At 36.3% G+C, this 20,849-nt stretch overlaps 1 protein-coding gene across 9 annotated transcripts; it reads left to right on the forward strand.

Annotated features, from left to right (window-relative positions):
- Positions 1–861: 861 nt before the first annotated feature.
- On the forward strand, positions 862–18,975 carry LOC127447680 (TOX high mobility group box family member 4-B-like). Of its 9 annotated transcripts, none has more exons than XM_051709732.1 (9): positions 862–1,018; positions 5,857–5,925; positions 6,468–6,743; positions 8,447–8,719; positions 8,931–9,242; positions 13,544–13,624; positions 14,375–15,004; positions 16,150–16,304; positions 16,424–18,974. In XM_051709732.1, exons 1-9 carry the CDS (start codon positions 1,013–1,015, stop codon positions 16,479–16,481), a joined length of 1,860 nt encoding a protein of 619 aa, XP_051565692.1. In that variant the 5' UTR covers positions 862–1,012; the 3' UTR covers positions 16,482–18,974. The 9 variants fall into 9 exon arrangements, with proteins under 9 accessions (XP_051565692.1, XP_051565616.1, XP_051565638.1 ...); XM_051709656.1 differs by lacking the exon at positions 862–1,018 and adding an exon at positions 1,612–2,307 and having other exon boundaries at positions 16,424–18,975; XM_051709678.1 differs by lacking the exon at positions 862–1,018 and adding an exon at positions 1,612–2,307 and having other exon boundaries at positions 14,378–15,004; positions 16,424–18,975.
- Positions 18,976–20,849: the final 1,874 nt, after the last annotated feature.

Below are 20,849 nucleotides of genomic sequence, written 5' to 3' on the forward strand. Positions count from 1 at the left end.
CGAAGTGCATTTCAAGGCAAGTCTGTCCACTATCGGGCATTTTTGGAACGCTCTCAGGAGGCTATTTCCAGTCAGTGCAGATCCTATCTACTTGAATGGAGAAAGACCAAAATCTCAAAAATGGCTGGTTAAGATTACGATCAAAGAACTTATTTTCAAATCAGCAATAAAATCTGACAATTCTGGAATAATAAATTGTGCTTCTTTACCTCATATTATGCAAAAAAAAAAAAAAACACAGTTTTCCCAGTTTGTGCATTCTCGAGTTGATTGACAGGTGATGTCTGTATATAAAAAGGTGATTGGCTCTTTTAACTGTAAGGCGGGACTTCTTTTCAGCATCCGTTGACCACTGGCTGCCATCGGGCGTTCCAAGTTCTCCCATTAATTTTAATAGAAGTGGCCCGTCTCTACTAAATAATCTCTGTTTTAGTGTGAAAAAGTCGCTTACTAACCTTTTACTAACTCTAACTTTGCTGCTAAATACTCTAATGATACAGTTTAAATAATGCACGTGTTTTAACAGAAAAATTAATTTTTGTGGTATTTAACATTATGACACAAATGCTGTCGATTGAGCTTAACTTGAATTGAACCCGCGATATTCCTTGTAATGCCCATATGCTGAAGTGTACAGCGGTCACAGTGCAGTTATTACCTAAATGTGTCATTATATCGTTTTACTGCCAATAAAACTATTGAAACTTGCTTTAGCCACCACTAACATAAAAGATAGGCTAATTAAAATGACAGAAAAATTGTGAAAGCTACTTGCGCTTTTCCAAACAGGCGCACTGTGTAAGTTGTCCGAAAGTCCGTATTTTTTTGAACGAAAGTTGCCATGGTGATTTTCCTTAAGGGGCGAGGCCGCGCTGTGACGTCATCTCTGCGCACCCGTCCAACCCGGAAGTGCGGGTGCTATGATGCGCGATATATTTTGATTATTTTTTCCTAGTCAGTATCGCTTTGATCGGACTGAAAGAAAAAAAGACGTGTCGATTTCAGGGCGAGAATGGAGGTAAGAAGACCGTTAAAAGTCAGAAGTCGAAAGTAGAAGTGGTTAATGTGTTTAGAACCCTTTTGTGCCCTGTCCATCCAGTATAAACACCCCAGAAACTCCCTAGATACATTCAGTCCCAACACTCTTGGAGACTATATATTTACCCCTTTAAAGTGACACTATATATATATATATATATATATATATATATATATATATATATACATACATACATACACACACCTGAACAAATGCGGCGTAGGTTTATGTACATTGCATTGTTTAAACGGGCTACAATTGAAAACATTGGTTTGTTTGGTTGAGATTTGTTTTATAAAGTAACATTTAGCATACCATCACATTTAGATCAGTTAACATACATCGTCTTGTCCTGCAATAACAACTTGGTGTAGTATAAGTGTTAATTATATTGCCAAAATATGGAGTATTTTTTTTTATGTCTACGCTCCTCAATAGGCCATGGGTCATACCATTAGCGCGCTTGTGGGGGTGACGTACGTTAATAGTAAACAAATAATATACTTAAGTCTGGTGACGGTGTATTCCGTTCACTTTGGCGGTGTACATGCATGGTATTTAGGCTTCTGAATGAATAAAAAAAAGAAATATGTCTATGCAGTATGATTGGTTTAATTTTATTGATCAGACACAATCCCTGCACGGTGTCTTCCCAGATCTGCAATCCTGCGGCACGCGACGTGAGCAGTGCTGAGATCAGACAGAAAACCGCATCGGACCGATAAATCGTGTTTCTATTGTCGCGTTTCGAACGCGATCACTGTTATGAAAACAAACATATGACAGTCTGTACTGATGCACGGTCGTTGTTCGCTGTTTTGGAAAACGTCATGCACATGTTTCCATGTGCTGTCATATCGATACGGATCGAACGCGGAATTATCGGGATTATCGGACGGGACAGATTTTTGTGTGTTTTTGCTCTGTAATATGTGTTTTTGTTAGTGCTTGATGTCTATAGAGGATCATTTTTATGTGTCTGATCGCTAACGCAGTGCTCAGGCCTGAAGTTGATCAAAATGATCAGACAGGTGTGTCCGATTCGGTCTTCGTGACGTCACATCGTCACTTTTGAAAACTGCGGTTTAGTTTTTTACTTTTTTATTTCTTTTGTAAGTGTCGTAGGTCTTGGTTTCAGATACTCTGTTACGCTCAGACGCGTCATGGACCTGAATTTTTATTCTGATTTATCGGACGGAACCGGGCAACCAGGTGACGCGGAGTTCTTGGATCCTCAGGCGTTTAACGGATTTGACACCATTCAGAAGGTGACCTGATCGCATTAAAGAGTACTGTGGAGGTATCATGGTACCCAGGGTTCAATCAGGGGCGATTCTACGATTTCAATCTTAGGGGGCTCAAGCCCCAATGGCAATATAACATGCACACATTTAATGTATTTCACCCTGTTGCATAGATAGTTTTTTATGTGTTTACATCATTCAAGATAGCCAGCTAATATTCATTCAGAATATTGTCGTCTTTTTTTTAAAATAATAATAACACACAAACTGCTTAAAGAACCATTTAAAGAATATTTAACACAATTTGTAGAACGTGAATCAATATTTCCACGATAAACGTCACATTTAGCCAGTTTGTTATTTAGTGGAGTGAATTAAAGGGATATCTCGGGTTTAATACAAGTTAAGCTCAATCGACAGCGTTTGTAGCATAATATTGATTACCACAAAAATTGAGGTTTCAGTGAGGCACTTACAATGGAAGTGAATGAGCCACTCTGTAATCGTTAAAATACTCACTGTTTCAAAAGTATAGACACAAGACGTAAACATGATTTGTGTTATAAAATCGCATACTAACCTTTTTTGTTAGTAGTCGTAGTTTCTGTTACAACTTTGTTGCCATGATGTTATAATGTCAACAAACCCTAAAGCGACCTTAAAAATTACAATTTAATCATTTGACTTTTATAAAATGATAAGCTTCACTTTTCCGCATTTAAACCCTCCAAAAATTGGCCCCATTCACTTCCGTTGTAAGTGTCTCACTGTAACCTCGATTTGTTTTGTTGTTGATTTTAAAAGTAGGGAACGAGTGGTCTGGGTATCTCAGCGAGTATTGACGCTGACTACCACACCTGGAGTCGCGAGTTTGAATCCAGGGCGTGCTGAGTGACTCCAGCCAGGTCTCCTAAGCAACCAAATTGGCCCGGTTGCTAGGGAGGGTAGAGTCACATGGGGTAACCTCCTCGTGGTCGCGATTAATGTGGTTCTCGCTCTCGGTAGGTCTGATTCGTTTGTTTAGTGACTATTTTTGTAAATCACATTTTTATGCCAGCAGATGGCATCAAAGTACCATCTTTTATGTGTTTTGAGTGAGTCATTAAACCATTGGTTCATGAATGAAACAAGTCTAAATATACTTCATTAAAATCTGCATGTCTACTAACACCGTCTACACCGGACACGAAGTGCCGGAACGGCTTGAGGCTGTCTACACTGGACGCGTCTTCGTGAATGATCTAAACCATTTAATTTGTGTAGTAGTGCCAGCGCGTGCAGCGCAAAATGGAACGGGACACTCGTTTATTGTCGGCATAACAGACACTTCCAATGTAGACAGCATCATTGATTATAATGAGTTCTGTTACTTTTGCCGTTACGCGACGCATCGCTTGTGTCCGGTATAGACAGGGTGTAAGTACTTCAGCAGATTGTTTAAGCATCATAAGCATTTCTATCATTTTGTGAATTGCTGTGTGTGACTATCAAACTGTACAAAAAAGACTCACACCATCAACTCTTGGTGAAAAATACTTTCTTTGCTCTCGCACATATTCCATTTTGATCGACTCTTCTCAGGACCTTCAGTGCAAACCTTTTTTTATATATATATATATATATATATATATATATATATATATATATATATATATATATATATATATATATATATATATATATATATATATATATATATATATATATATATATATATATATATATATATATATATATATATATATATATATATATATATATATATATATATATATATATATATATATATATATATATTAACATTGAATTTATAGGAATATATTGTTTTTTATTTCTAGTTTTGTACTTAAAAAAAACATCCCTCGTGAGTATTTGCTCTTTGTGTGAGTAATCCCCATAAATGATTTAATAAAAAAAGTCATTATGAATGCATTGTTTTCTAGTTATGTTTGTATATTATATATATATAATTTACACTGATCAGTCACAACAGTAAAACCACTGACAGGTGAAGTGCATAACATTGATTATCTTGTTACAATGGCACCTGTCAAGGGGTTTGATATATTAGGAAAAATGGGCAAGCGTAAGGATCTGAGCGACTTTAACAAGGGCCAAATTGTGATGGCTAGACAACTGGGTCAGAGCATCTCCAAAATGGCAGGTCTTGTGGGGTGTTCCCAGTATGCAGTGGTTAGTACCTACCAAAAGTGGTCCAAGGAAGTACAACCAGTGAACCGGCGACAGGGTCACGGGTGCCCAAGGCTCACTGATGCGGGAGTGAAGGCTAGCCCGTCTGAACTGATCCCACAGAAGAGCTACTGTAGCACATATTGCTGATAAACTTAATCCTGGTCATGATTGAAAGGTGTCAGAACACACAGTGCGTCGCTGCTTGCTGTGTATGGGGATGAGTAGCCGCAGACCGGTCAGAGTGCCCATGCTGACCCGTCCACTGCCGAAAGCACCTACAATGGGCATGTGAGTGTCACAACAGGACCATGGAGCAATGGAAGAAGATGGCCTGGTCTGATGAATCACATTCTCTTTTAGATCATGTGGGCGACGGGTGCATGTGCGTCGTTTACCTGGGGAAGAGATGGCAGCAGGATGCACTATGGGAAGAAGGCAGGCCGGCGGAGGCAGTGTGATGCTCTGGGCAATGTTCTGTTGGGTAACCTTGGGTCCTGGCATTCATGTGGATATTACTTTGACACGTACTACCTACCTAAGCATCGTTGCACACCTGGTACACCCCTTCATGGCAACGGTATTCCCTGATGGCAGTGGCCTCTTTCAGTAGGATAATGCACTCTGCCACACTGCAAAAACTGCTCAGGAATGGTTTGAGGAACATGATGGTTCAAGGTGTTGCCCTGGCCTCCAAATTCCCCAGATGTCAATCCGATTGAGCATCTATGGGATGTGCTGGACCAACAAGTCCGATCCATGGACGCCCCACCTCGCAACTTACAGGACTTAAAGGATCTGCTACTAATGTCTTGGTGCCAGATACCACAGGACACCTTAAGAGGTCTTGTAGAGTCCATGCGTCGACGGGTCAGAGCTGTTTTGGCAGCAGGAGGGGGTCCTACACAATATTAGGCAGGTGGTTTTAATGTTGTGGCTGATTGGTGTGTGTGTGTGTGTGTATATATATATATATATATATATATGTATGTCAAATGTGTGGTTATTTTTGTTTGTTTTTTTACAAAACACATTACTCACAAACAACTGGAAAAATCATTGAATATCCATTGTTCAAAAGCTGTGAAACCCTGTGTACAGTGGTACCAAATTGTAATACATGGTACTGATATGTGTTACATTCATTTACATTGTACGTCTAGTTACTTTGAAGAATACCATGGCACATGTCCAAACCTTTTGTACTTTCAGACAGCTGACTGTTTATATTAAAGAATGATTAATTTCTGATTTAATGCACATTAAGGGAAGTTTGAAGGTGAAATGTATTTTCATTCATTTCAAAATGCGAGTGTAATGATTCGGTCCTTTTTTTAAAAGTCAAAAATCCAAACAAAGCTAATTTTTTTGTGTCTTGTTCAGTTCCCAGGCGGCAATGACAACTACTTGGCGATCAGCGGAGAAGGCCACCACTTCCTGTCGTCTTCAGAGGTACTGTCCCCTCCATACATGCTGCCAACACTCAAGTTTTGTTTGTTTTTAGCTTTAGTTTCTTTGTTAATGTAGTAGCTGCACTTGTTTTCTTCTTTACTGAAGTTCTGTTTAGACCAGCGCTTTAAAATAAACGTATCAGGTTCAAAACATGTTATGCGGTATTACTACAGTTGTGTTGTTATAGTTATAATTGTCTGAATTAATAATCCTTTAAAGTTGTCCTTCTGGTAGTGGGAATACTTTTGTATTGGTTCAGACATGACCAGAGCTCAAGAGCTTCCACAATGACTTTTAACGTGTGAGAACTTTTCCAAACTTTTTTGTTTTTCGAGTGGAATGGCAGATGTTGATCAGGCACACCTGTTGATGTACAGATGTATAATTTGTCTACATTATGAAAAATTTTGAACATCACACTATATAGTAAATGCCAGGCCCATGTGTGGGGTCAATGAGCATTAACAGGTTAACAGTATGGCAGCATAAAACACCTCTTTTTTTTTATTTTCCTTTACTCACAATTATCTCCGTCTCTCTAGAAGTTTCACACTCCCAGTTTGGGCGATGAGGAGTTGGAGATCCCGCCCATCTCCCTTGACCCCGACTCCGCCCTCAGCGTCTCAGATGTCGTTTCTCACTTCGGTGAATTGGGCGACGCTGGACCCTCATCTGGCATTCCGGGGAATGCAGTGGTTGGCGAAAACGATCCATCATTCGCTTCGACGTTTTTGAACGCCCCCTCACAGGGTCTGGAGCACCTGAGTCTGATGAGTCAACAGGGCGGTGGACCGATGCTCGGATCGTCACTGGGAATGGTGTAACTCTGTTTATGATCATTACTACTAGAGGTAGACCGATATATCGGTTTTACCGATTAATCGGTGCCGATAGTTACCTTTTGGAACTATCGGTTATGGGAATAATCTATGCCGATAGTGTTTTTTTGGGGGGGATCATTTCGTCATTTTAAAATAAGATTCCCTGATTTGTTTCGGGCTTGTTTATACTTAAAGGTGTTATGCACCAAATCGTAATTTTTCTGGTTATTATTGGGATTTGGTTGCACAATGCTACATAACTGCATATGGGATTTTATTCATTCTGGACTCTGTCTGCGACCATCATAGTTAGGAAAGAATTAGATTTTTTAAATATTATTATTTTTTTTAACGTTCTATAAATAGATTTTACAAAACTACTGCCCGATTAATCGTTTATCGGCCTTACCCACCACCTTGGTTATCGGTATTGGCAAAATCCTCTATCGGTCGACCTCTAATTACTACAGCAGTAATTCATCTACAACCAATTCAATTAATTGTGTTTTGAAATCTGGTTTAATATTGTTGTTATTGTAAGAGTAGTGTGGTGCATTACTAACTTAAACATTTCTTTAAACTGATTCCTTCTGAAAGTTCAAGATGGGTGCATGCTGTACGATTTTTGCCATGACTTTGGGCAGTATTGGATCGCATAGTGTGATTTGCTCATTGACGGCTTATTGTGTGTGTGTGTGTGTGTGTGTGTGTGTGTGTGTGTGTGTGTGTGTGTGTGTGTGTGTGTGATTCTCACAAAACCAGTCAAGGAAATGTCCTGGCCAAATTTAACCCCAAATCAATTGAAAAAATATGAAATTATATTTTGCATACAGAAAATCAAGCCTTCATTGAGGATCATGTAGAGTTTTTGTATTGTGACATTTTCACAATGCTTAAACACATTTTACCCCTAGTTCGCATTACCACAACACGTCCGGATGTTTTACTTTTACCATTCTCGTTGTTTTCAATAATGAATCTCTTCACCGTAACAGTCATGTTTTTACCGTTCATTTTTTTAGAGTATGATGCATAAATACTTAATTTAAATAAGATGCAATTTTTTTCACGTTGCGGTAATGACAATTGGGTGGTCAGATGTGCATAACTGTCATCAAAATAATGTGACAATGTAAAACGTTTTAACAGCCCTTCAAACAGATTTCATTTTCTATGTGCAAAAGGTGATTTCTTATTTGTTTTGGAGTAAAATAGGACCAGGAAATTTAATGGGCAGGTTTCGTGAGAATCACCCCTTTGCGATGACGGCTAAAACATACTCTATGCAAGTACGTGAGCGCAGACTTGCGTAGACTTGTGTCAGCTCGCGATTCTTAATGCGACGCAAGTGCACGGTGCATTCTCAGCGTTGCCTCAAGGGGCGCTATTGCGAGATTAGAGTTTTTTTTTATTTCAAGTCAACTACTGTCATGGTGGAACAAGTTAGCTGAAGTGTATTATATTTATATTTATATTAAATATAATACTTTATATTCAATTTCTAAAAAAAAAAAATTAGGGCTGTCAATCAATATAAAATAAAAAAAATAAAAAATATGAATTAATCAAATTATTTCATAATATGCCAAATAATTCATCGCATATAATCAATATTTACTGAAGAAGGCCCCCAAATAATGATAATTTTGTATGTAGTAATTAAAATAATTACAGATATAATGTATCTTTTTTTATTGCAGGATATTGGCCATCCCGTTGGTTCGCAGTTCAGTAGCTCCTCCCCAATGACCATTGATGTTCCGCTGAGTGACATGAACCACAGCCTGTTGGGGCACAATCAGCTGACCACTATTGACCAATCAGAGCTCAGTGCTCAGCTCGGGCTCAGTCTGGGTGGCAGCGCTATCCTGCCTCGCTCGCAGTCACCTGACCAGCCACTGTCAGCCACTGGTTCACTGTCTGATTCACTGCAGGATGATGACTTGGACGATTTCAGACGGGTGGGTTTTTTTGTATGTTTGCCCCTTCATTTTTATTAATGATTTTGATTGTGATTAATGATTTCTATTCTGAACTGTGTTTGCGACCCTCATTCAAATTCAGGAATGTAAATTGTAATTTTAAAGAAATGTTTAATTAATTTCTACATCTGTAACATCAGAACTTGATCTTGCTTGCTTGCGCTCTTTTTTCTCTCCCATCTGTGTTTTCGCTCTGGCTCAGAAGAGTGTTCTGGTGGATTCTCCCGTGTCCCTGTCTGTGTCGTCTGGTGTCATCTCTCTCTCGCCATCTCTCTCTGACCAGCCCGCCACTCCGGTGGCAATTGCTGCCCCGCTACGGAAAGCAGGCGGCGGCGGGAAGAAAGGCAAGAAGAAGAAAGATCCGAACGAGCCGCAGAAACCCGTGTCAGCGTATGCACTGTTTTTTAGAGACACACAATCCGCCATCAAGGGCCAGAATCCTAACGCGACGTTTGGAGAGGTGTCCAAGATCGTCGCCTCCATGTGGGATAGTTTGGGAGAGGAGCAGAAACAGGTAATCACAACGCAAATACTCTTCATGAAGTACATGCAACTATAGTTGTCACGATATCGATACAAGGTATAGAAGATCAGCAGAACAGCAGGTGCTACACAGCCAGAAACGGCACATACTTTACCACATTTTTCTCTTATCATCAGTTCTTGTGCTGTTTAGGAATAGTAGTATTATTGATATTAAAATAATAGAATAATACATTATAATATAATAAGAAGAAGAATAAATATAACTAAATGAAATAAAATATAATAATAACAATATTAATAAATGATGAAAATAAATATATTTAAAAAAATAATAATTATATTTATAAATTTAGCTGCAAGCCGCAATCACAGGGCCAAGCACCAGCATGGCAACCACTGCACAACACAAAGAGCACATAATATACACAGTAAGCAAACACCACATGGCAAGTCACCCAAGGCCGGATTCGAACCTAGGACGTTCCACAGTTCAGAGAACAGTCCACTGGACCACAGAGCCACAACATTGTCAGTCACCAAAGGGCCATACCAAACTTAGAGTAACACAGCCATACATTGCAGTCATCATAATGCAACTTTTCAACAAAGTTGAAAATCACAATTGATTGGGGAAAAGCCCAGCAACCATTCAGTAAGGAGAATACAAAAATCTACAGAACTACAGCAATTTCTAATGCATGACTTGCTGAGGTGGTGATCGAACCGACAACCCTTGGGATTATCGCCAACAACCTTACATACTGTGCCACTCAGTCGACCTAGTTTAGCCATGGCAAAGAGACATGCCGATTTTAGAGTCAGCACACAAGTGTGGGTTAATTAAATAAAAATAGGTGGCACTGTCTCCAAACAGTTCAGGTGTCCTCAGGACATAATGTTGATGATGCATAACAATTTTCGTTTAAATTCAACAATGCATTCAGACGTTTTTAACAAAACATATTTATCAGAAGAACAAGAATAATATTAAGAAGAATAAAAATAATATCTGCAAGCAGAAATGACCAGGGATAAGCCCTGCAGCTATTCAATAAGCACAATACAAAGACCTCCAAAACAATATAAAATCAACGATAATACTTGTCTCAGCCAGGATTCGAACCAAGAGCCTTTTGAATAACAATTCAGTGCACTTACACACTGAGCCACTCAATTGACATGCTCAGTAAATGTCAAAGAGACAGCACAAAAGTGTGGATTACCTTTCAAACTATAGGTGGCGCTGTCTCCAAACTGCTCAGGGATCCTCAGGACATGATGTCGATAAAGTAAGCCAATGTTTTTCAAAAGATTTGTCACCTTTTTATAAAATTCAATATGGCGGAGAGACGGTATGGCTGATATGGGTATTGTTGAAATCTTTATGGCCCATGGAGTCCGTAGACACAATGCTCATGATTGTAGGACATACGGTTCAAACGTTATGAGCAAAAATAGACATTTTTCACATTTCCTGACCCATAGGTGGTGCTGTCTCCAAACTGTGCATGTACCCTCAGGTCATGGTCCTGATGAAGCATACCACGTTTTGTTTCGATAGGAAAAAGCATTGCGGAGATATTGCCTTGTATGCATTTTTACATCGACCTTGTATGTTAACATAACTTTTCAACAAAGTCGAAAATCAAAATTCGGTACTATTTTTTCAGTGCGGCTAAGTCTGGAGATTTTTTTGAGCCATTGTTTGTGCAAATCAGACGACATTTCAAGGAATAGTTGGGGGTAAACTATAAACATCATAATCCAAGATGGCGGCCACTGTAATGGGCAGAGTTTTAATGTAAGGGGTCCATTGGAATCATCAAGATGAGAGTAATCAGATGCATAAATTTGTTTCTAGGACAAATGGTTTAAAAGATAAGCACAGAATAAAAGTGAATTTTTGACATGGTGGTGGTGGTGCAGTAGAGTTTGTCCTAGAGACCTCAAATTTAGTTTGGGGTCTATTCATACCCACCCCTATCAGTGTGCCAAATTTAATCATTTTACTATGTAGCGTACATAGGGCTGCCATAGACGCCATATAGGAAGAATAATAATACTAACGATTACAATAGGTGCCTTGCGCCTTCGGTGCTTGGTCCCTAATAATGGAAATAATAGAAATAATAAATTATGAAAATATAAATAAAAATAAGTAATAATATAACAATTGCATTTATAAAATGGAAATAATACAAATAATAAAATAATTACAATATTAATAAGTAATAAAAAGAAATGTAAATAAATCAAATGAATAATAATATAACAGTTATATTAACAATAATGGAAATAATAGAAATAATAATATAATAAAAATAAAGGATGAAAAGAAATACAATAAATAAAATTAAATAATAATATAATTATATTTATAATAATTGAAATAATAGAAATAGTAAATGATGAAAAGAAAAATAAATAATATAGCAATTATATTTATAATAATTGAAGTATATATATAATATATTATAAATAATAACAATAATAATAAATTATGGAAAAATATAATAAAAATAATTAGCAATATAACAATTATATATTTATAGTAATGTAAATAGTATAAATAAAAAATAATAAAATTATAATAATTATAATAAATGATGAAAAGAAATATAATAAATAAAAATAAACAATATAACCATTATATTTATAATAATATATAAAAAATATTAAATAATAATATAACAGTTATGTTAACAATAATGGAAATAATAGAAATAATAAAATAATAAAAATAAAGGATGAAAAGAAATACAATAAAATTAATATAACAATTATATTTATAATAATTGAAATAATAGAAATAATAAATGATGAAAAGAAAAATAAATAATATAGCAATTATATTTATAATAATTGAAATAATAGAAATAATAAATGATGAAAAGAAAAATACATAAATAATATAACAGTTATATTTATAATAATTGAAGTGTATATATATATAATATATTATAAATAATAACAATAATAATAAATTATGAAAAAATATAATTAAAATAATTAGCAATATAACAATTATATATTTATAGTAATGTAAATAGTACAAATAAGAAATAATAAAATAATAATTATAATAAATGATGAAAAGAAAAATAAATAAATAATAACAGTTATATTTATAATAATTGAAATAATAGAAATAATAAATGATGAAAAGAAAAATAAATAAATAATATAACAGTTATATTTATAATAATTGAAATAATAGAAATAATAAAATAACAAATTATGAAAAAATATAATAAAAATAAATAGCAATATAACAATTATATATTTATAGTAATGTAAATAGTACAAATAAGAAATAATAATAATTATAATAAATTATGAAAAGAAATATAATAAATAAAAATAAATAATATAACCATTATATTTATAATAATATATATAAAAAATAATAAATAATAATATAACAGTTATGTTAACAATAATGGAAATAATAAAATAATAAAAATAAAGGATGAAAAGAAATACAATAAATAAAATTAATATAACAATTATATTTATAATAATTGAAATAATAGAAATAATAAATGATGAAAAGAAAAATAATGTAACAATTATATTTATAATAATTGAAATAATAGAAATAATAAAATAACAAATTATGAAAAAATATAAGAAAAATAAATAGCAATATAACAATTATATATTTATAGTAATGTAAATAGTACAAATAAGAAATAATAAAATAATAATAATTATAATAAATGATGAAAAGAATTGTAATAAAAAATATAACCATTATATTTATAATAATATAAAAAAAATAATAATAAATAATAATATAACAGTTATGTTAACAATAATGGAAATAATATAAATAATAATAATAAATAAAAACACTAGAATTAATAATAGTATCTATCCTTCGTCCTTTTTATTATCTCACCATGACTGGGCAGGCCAAGTTTCTGACATCAGAAATTGACATATATGTGGACGATCATGTGTTGATGTGTTCATCTGTAACTTTTTTGACATCAGACAGATGTTCAGAACAAGTTGTTTTTGCAGCTTGCTTTAAATTACATCTGTTTTTTGGACAGGGAGGAACTTTTGAGCTCTGAAAGTTATAGTATTTTCACAGTACAGCTCTTATCTCAGAAGTTCAAGGGAAATCTCATTCTCCATTATATGACCCATTTTATTTACATATTAACAAAACAATAACTCTCCAAAATGAGCGTTTTGACCAAGAAAAGCTACTGTAAAAAGACTGTTGTATCTTTTATTATTTTAGTGTCAGTTTGGTATCGAAGTTCCAGTGCTTTTGATATCCCAACTATTAACACGAGATGCATTTATTTACTTTCTCAGGTATACAAGAGGAAGACTGAAGTTGCTAAGAAGGAGTATCTCAAAGCACTGGCAGCTTACAAAGACAGTCAGCTGTCTCAGGTGAAATACAGCCAACATGAAACGCCATGTGCCATTTTACTTCCTTAATGTAAAACTGAATATTCAATGTGAAAAAATGCTTGACAGGACATACATTTATCAATCACAAAATGTGTCTCTGTATGACATGTGGTTGGACAAAAAAGGAAAGTCGTTTCAGTGTCAGAGCGAATCATTATATTTGATGAAAGATTACAAACATTTGTTCTCATTGGATTAATGTGCACCAATGAATCGTTCACAGTAAGATCAGGGTCTTGATGTATACTTTAAATGTTGCAGATGCGACCCGTTTACACCTTCAGTGGGGTAATTTACAATTAAATTGTGAAAAGTTCAGTTGAAAAGTTGAAAAAGGCTTTATTTTTCAGATGAAAATGAACACCAGGAGTAAACAGGGTCTAAGAGATGATCTTTTTATTGCACTTAATCTTAGTGATGCAGTATTTACTAGGGATGCACCGTTACTGATAGTTTAGTGGTTCCTCTTTTTTTAAAGCTAGCTTGTTTCAAATCACTGATAATTACACAACAAAATAAATGTAAAGAATAACTTCTATTCTCTGTCTCTACATGTCTTCCAAGTTTCAGAGTAAATGGTCTTGGTCATAAACAATCAGCCGATACCAGTGTTTAGAAGATACATCACTGCATCTCTAGTATTTACTACATTTTTAACATTTATTTTTCTTCTGAAAAGTGCTAGCTTGCATCAATAATTAGTTTTTATATTTGTTACATTTTCTTCAGCAGCCAACTATTGAAGTGTTAGACACTGCACCATCGCCACCACCAGCCCCTGCACCCACCATCGCCCCGACGCCAACTGTCACCCCGACCCGCTCATCACGCATCCCGTTGCATGCACCGGACAACAACACCATCACTAACATCTGCACGTCCAACATCATATTAGACCTGCCGCAAGTCACCACGCGCTCACGCACGGGGGCGCACAAACCTGCGGCGAGCGCTCCTGCCCCGCCCATCGTTACGAAGATCATCATTCCTAAGCAGCATGCGCATTCGTCCGCCTCAGCATCTTCTGCAGCCCGCCAGCCTCCTCCCCTCCAGCAGATGCAGAACACGCCCCCACCGCCCCGCCTGCAGCAGATGGTACATTCCCCAGCCCCGCCCCCTCTACAGGCGAAGCCGCGCGGAGGTGCGGCAGCTGGACAGGTCGTCGCCACGGCACTGCCACCGCCTCTGCAAATCAAGATAGTACCCGCCCCCGTGCAGACGGATTTGAGTGCTCCAATAATATTGACGACTGCTGCCGCGGCGCCGGTCATGTCTTCTGCCAAGGTCGCGGAACCTTCTACCGTTGTGGCCGCCCTGTCGCCATCGGCAACAGAAGAATTGGCTGAAGGAGAAGAGGGGGTGAGTACTCTTAAAGTGTTTCATTCTTTTGAAAGAAGACACTTGGAACTTGAAATAATCTACATAAAGATGATTTAAATATTCATAAATTATAATAAAACTTTACATGCATAAATAATTCTTACGAGCCATGAAACTGTGTTGGGTAATAATAAAATAAAATAAAAACTTGGGTGACTTAACAGATGTTTTCTTTAATATACGGTATAAATGTCTTTCGTTTGAATCACTCATCACTTAAATCCACAAGGGATATCAATCTTACAGTTAGACTTAAATCATCTATTATGTTGCAAAGTTTTCGTCTGTCATTCTTACAGTTTTTACTTCTGTATAATGTTGCAGTTCATAATAAACTTTCCGGTTCGCATTTGCCACTCCGCTAGTGTTAATTTTGGTCCCTGCTTGTGAATCTTGACTTGTGGATGGAAGCTATGAAGCTGTCAGTACATGACTAATGAAAATCTAGATTATTATCATGGTACTCTGAAGTGTTCATGATAACATAACTATACATTTTAATTATAGAGCTTGACCGATAGTGGATTTTACCAATAACTAAGGTGGTGAAAAAGGTCGACAACCGATTAATCAGTTGCTAGTTTTTCTTTACGTATAATGACAGTTACAAATATAGATGCCATGAAAAAAATATCAGCAACTATCGGCAGAGATTTTGCAGATAACTGATAGTTCCAAAAAGCAAATATCGGCACCGATTAATCGGTTGCTAGTTTTTATTTACGTATAATGACAGTTACAAACATAGATGCCTTGAAAAAAATATCAGCAACTATCGGCAGAGATTTTGCAGATAACTGATAGTTCCAAAAAGCAAATATCGGCACCGATTAATCGGTTGCTAGTTTTTATTTACGTATAATGACAGTTACAAACATAGATGCCTTGAAAAAAATATCAGCAACTATCGGCAGAGATTTGCAGATAACTGATAGTTCCAAAAAGCAAATATCGGCACCGATTAATCGGTGAAACCGATATATCGTTCTACCTCTTGTTAAATATCGCTGTATACTGTATTACTGAATACCAGTGCATGTCTGTTTGCGAGTCCAATTTTATTTTTTTATTTTTTTGATGCTTCACAGTTTCCAACCCAGTTTATTTCTCTTTATTTCCATCAGATGGAGGTGGAGTTGAATGTTTGTTCGGCTTCAGACGCGACACCGTCAGACGCTCCCATTGTGTGTGTGCGCGCCGGCTGCAACAACCCTCCTATAGAGAGTAAAGACTGGGACAGAGAATACTGCAGCAATGAGTGTGTGGCCACACACTGCAGGTACACACACACACACACACACACACACGCTCAATACTGCATGTTCACTTGAACAATTGAAGTGTGTATTCTTTTGACTCTAAATATTTTGTTGATTATTTTTCTGTTGTCGTCTGCAGGGATGTCTTCATGGCCTGGTGTGCGATCAGAGGACAAAATTCAACCACTGTCACATAAAATCATAGGACCACTGCAGAGAAAGACCGATAGACAGTGGTGTGTGACGTATGCTTGTGTAACGGCAAACTGAAAACTAAACTACCAAACGCACAATTTACACCGTTACCTTGAGCAAAGCGCACTCACCTATCTGAAACAACATGAACTTTAGGTCTGGAATCAGGTTTGCAAAATAACAGTACTAGACTGATCATAATAGCGCTTATAAACTGGAACCGATCAGGAACAGAGCGCAAGAGAACAAGCAGTGAGGCTCGATCATGGGAATTCCAGAAAATGTTGTTTAAAGTGGAAAAATTGGAATATTTAAAACTTTTAATATATGTTGAAATAACATAATTATGTATCTAAATGTGCAGCTGTGGTATATGGTGTCACATTGGAGGATTCAGATTTTCACAGGGTGTGTGTTTGTGCAAGAACATTCACGCATGTAGACTCATACACAAACCATTGCTATTTTTTTTGGCATCCCAACCAGGCGGGGGAGGTGTTTGCGATCATTATTTTTGCAGTTGCATTTGGTAATGTGAGTGGTGCAGAATTACTCAACTCACGTTTAACAAAAGCTTCTGCGCGTGCAGTTCATCATCAACACAGTCCACGCATGGCCCAGATTTTCTCGACATGCGGATGTTCCTCATATGCACTTGCTGTTGACTTTACTTACACAGTATGTCAAAGCAGCTATAGTGCGCATGAGCCGAACGCGTTTGTATTCGCTTGTGGTCAAAAGATTGTACTTTGAAAGGCAAGGCAGTCAACGGGGGCGATCACATCTGGAACGCAGAAAAAGTAAGTATACACGGGCCTTCACTGTGGCAGTAACCAGTGTTGGGTTAGTTACTCAAAAAAGTAGTCCACTACAAATTACTAATTACTTTACAATTATAATCATATTATTTTACTGATTACTTCATGGCAAAAAAGTAATCATGTTACAAATTAAGTTACTTTCTAAAACTTTATCACAGAGTCGTATTTGTGTTTCCACTCAGTGAATTCAAAATAATGTCTATATTTCCTCTTTTTTTGATTCTCCCTGTCCCTTCAGCTGCCACGAAACACAAAACAGACATACATAAAAACGTAATTCATGTTTTAAATGTACTGCACATAAATATAATTTTTTTAAACGTGTAACTCAATTAATGTGCTTTGCAAAAATGGAGAGTTCTGGCAAACTTGCCGCAAACTCGCCTCTCATTATATTCACTTGCAAATTAATTTTGCGGCAAAACTCTTCATTGTCGCCAAAGGTTTGCTGCAGGTTCACCACTACCGGTGAAGACCGGCAGATTTCTGGCAAATATTTGTGCCGAATTTTTGCATGCAAAAATAGTGGGAAGTGTGAAATTTGCGGCAAGAAATCGGCAAGTTTGTAAGAACTTTAGTTTTTACGTTTTAAGTTTAGTTTTAATTTTTTTTTTGTCAGGGTAATTAACTCGATTGAAATCATTCATCTGTAATCTGGTTGAAATAATTAAAATTATAATGCGTTATACTACGTTTGACTTAAAAAGTACTCAATTACAGTAAAGAATTACTGTATAATCAGATTACACCCAACACTGACGATAAAGTTACTTTTAAATGTTTGTGCGGTTAGACTGCACGTGTTATTATTCCGGTAGCTAGCTGCAAACATGTCAACAGTTATCTTACTTGATGTAAACTGCTAAGCAAATATCTAAAGGGGAAAACTGATCATAGAAGTAGTTTACACTAATGATCGCTATTAGCGCCCCTAGCGGCTATTTCAAAGAAAATAACACGTACATGTGTGCCGTTATTAATGCAACAATGAGCAAAACTGAGCTTGCATCACTAATGTTTGCGTTCATGTTTCAGGCCACAAGCACACGTGTGTGCGTGCGTGTGTGTGTGTGTGTGCGTGCGTGTGTGTGAGTGTTCAACAAGTGAGTGAGAGTAGAAACTAATAATGAAAAGACAGTTGTAAAACAAAGTACATGATTTAATATTTTTTTTCTTTGCATTCGGTGCTGTTAACTACATTTTATATTGATCAAGGGTGTGATCTGTTCTACTCTCTTGAAAATGTACACATGATTGCTAAAACTTGTAGCCAAAATGTCAGTTACTAACTGTGGGAACTTGGTAGTTGCTACCACTTTCATATTCTTACACTGTTTGAAAGAGTTTCCATATTAATTTATTCTGATTTTACTGTAGGAACTGTGATATTTGGTGGAAACTATGGTTACATTGGTGAATGTTTGAAAGGGAGCATTTTAATATCTTATAAAATCCATTACGTTGGCAGTAAAAAATGGTTATGCTATGGAACATGAGAATATACCTGTGCTAACTGGTTATGAAAATATGAGTTTCATAGGAAGGTGTATATCTTTTTTTTTTTTTTTTTTTTGCCTTTAATTTATTACTTATTTTGGACTCTGTAAGTGGACTGTTTTAACGTTTCTCTTATTTTGTCAAGAAATGTTTGAGATGATTAATCAAATAAAAACATTGAAGTAAAACAGTAAATGTTTTCTTGGTCATAGATAGACATAGGTAGTTTTAAAAGATGTTATAGAACAGCTTTTAACATTTTAATTAATCTCTTTAATTACTTTTTCCTCATTTTAATAGCAATGTTAAATTTGACAGAATTTCTCTATTTTTTTCATTTAGGCGCCCAGATGTACGAACTTATATATATATAATTACAATGTATTTACTAAACACACTGTTTAACTGAAAGAATCAGAATCAGAATGAGCTTTATTGCCAAGTATGCTTAAACATACAAGGAATTTGTCTTGGTGACAGGAGCTTCCAGTACACAAACAATACTGGACAGATATATTACATATATATATATATATATATATATATATATATATATATATATATATATATATATATATATATATATATATATGTTATATACAGATAGTGCAAGAGAATGTAATGGCAGAAGAGGTGGGATATGTTGGATAAATGTTTAAAATCTTTCCAAAAACGTTACTTTCAGTAACTTTATTAAACTGGAAAAGGCGCCTGCTTCACAGATTGGCTCATTTGGCCTGTGCGCGCGCTGCAAACCCACGTGCTCGGTTACTTTCGCGCGCTTTCGAATGACACGAGATGGCGGGAAAAGCCGTGCACGCGGACGGCGAGAACTTCTTGACGTTAGCATCAGGGCGTGCTTTACCCTGGAGAGAAAACACGTCATGTGACAGTAAAAGCGGGATTTAATTCCCCGCCAACCGCGTGACGTCACCACTCAGGGTGGGAGTTTGTGCGAGGGAGCGAAACGCAGACACACAAAGGCCATAATGACAAGAAATACACCACTTATTAATTTAAAATCGAAAATATAGTTATGAAGCGAACACAGTGGGATGACTTTAGTTAAGTTTTAGTCCAGCATTTACTGTATACTGTGCATTAAAAAAATAATTACCAAAACACATACAGTATATTAACTCTGAACAAGCACCTTTTCAAAATGGCAGCAAAAATAATGAAAAAAAAAAAAAAGAAAAGTTAATTAGTTGCTTGAAGAGTAGTTATCACAGGGAGTTATCACACACACACACACACACACACACACACATGTTGGTGCAGCTATCATTATGAGGACTCTCCATAGATATAATGATTTTTATACTGTATGAACTATAGATTCTATCCCCTAACCCTAGCCCTATCCCTAAACCTAACCCTCACAAAAAACTTTCTGCATTTTTACATTTTCAATAAAACATCGTTTAATATGTTATTTCCCTTGTGAGGACCACCCAAAAGGTCTCACTACCAGAAATGTCCTCACAAGTACTGCAAAACCTGTACACACACACACACACATACACAAACACACACTCACTCACACACAAACACACTCACTCACACAAACAGACACACACAGTCACACAAACACACACACAAACACACTCACACAGACAGACACACTCACACTCTCACACACAAACACACTCACACACACACAGTCACACACAGACAGACACACACTCACACACAGACAGACACACACTCACACAGACTCACACCTACACACTCACACACAAACACACTCACTCACACACACACGCACGCACACACGTGTGCTTGTGGCCTGAAACATGAACGCAAACATTAGTGATGCAAGCTCAGTTTTGCTCATTGTTGCATTAATAACGGCACACATGTACGTGTTATTTTCTTTGAAATAGCCGCTAGGGGCGCTAATAGCGATCATTAGTGTAAACTACTTCTATGATCAGTTTTCCCCTTTAGATATTTGCTAAGCAGTTTACATCAAGTAAGATAACTGTTGACATGTTTGCAGCTAGCTACCGGAATAATAACACGTGCAGTCTAACCGCACAAACATTTAAA

Source organism: Myxocyprinus asiaticus, chromosome 1, assembly GCF_019703515.2.
Source record: "Myxocyprinus asiaticus isolate MX2 ecotype Aquarium Trade chromosome 1, UBuf_Myxa_2, whole genome shotgun sequence".
Taxonomy (NCBI): Eukaryota; Metazoa; Chordata; class Actinopteri; order Cypriniformes; family Catostomidae; genus Myxocyprinus; species Myxocyprinus asiaticus.

Excerpts from the sequence above, each read along its gene's own strand:
- LOC127447680 (XM_051709656.1), top strand. The coding sequence starts at position 2,203 with ATGGACCTGAATTTTTATTCTGATTTATCGGACGGAACCGGGCAACCA. Across the intron at positions 9,243-13,543 it reads TGGGAGAGGAGCAGAAACAG|GTATACAAGAGGAAGACTGA; the intron begins GTAATCACAACG and ends TTACTTTCTCAG. Across the intron at positions 15,005-16,149 it reads TGGCTGAAGGAGAAGAGGGG|ATGGAGGTGGAGTTGAATGT; the intron begins GTGAGTACTCTT and ends TATTTCCATCAG.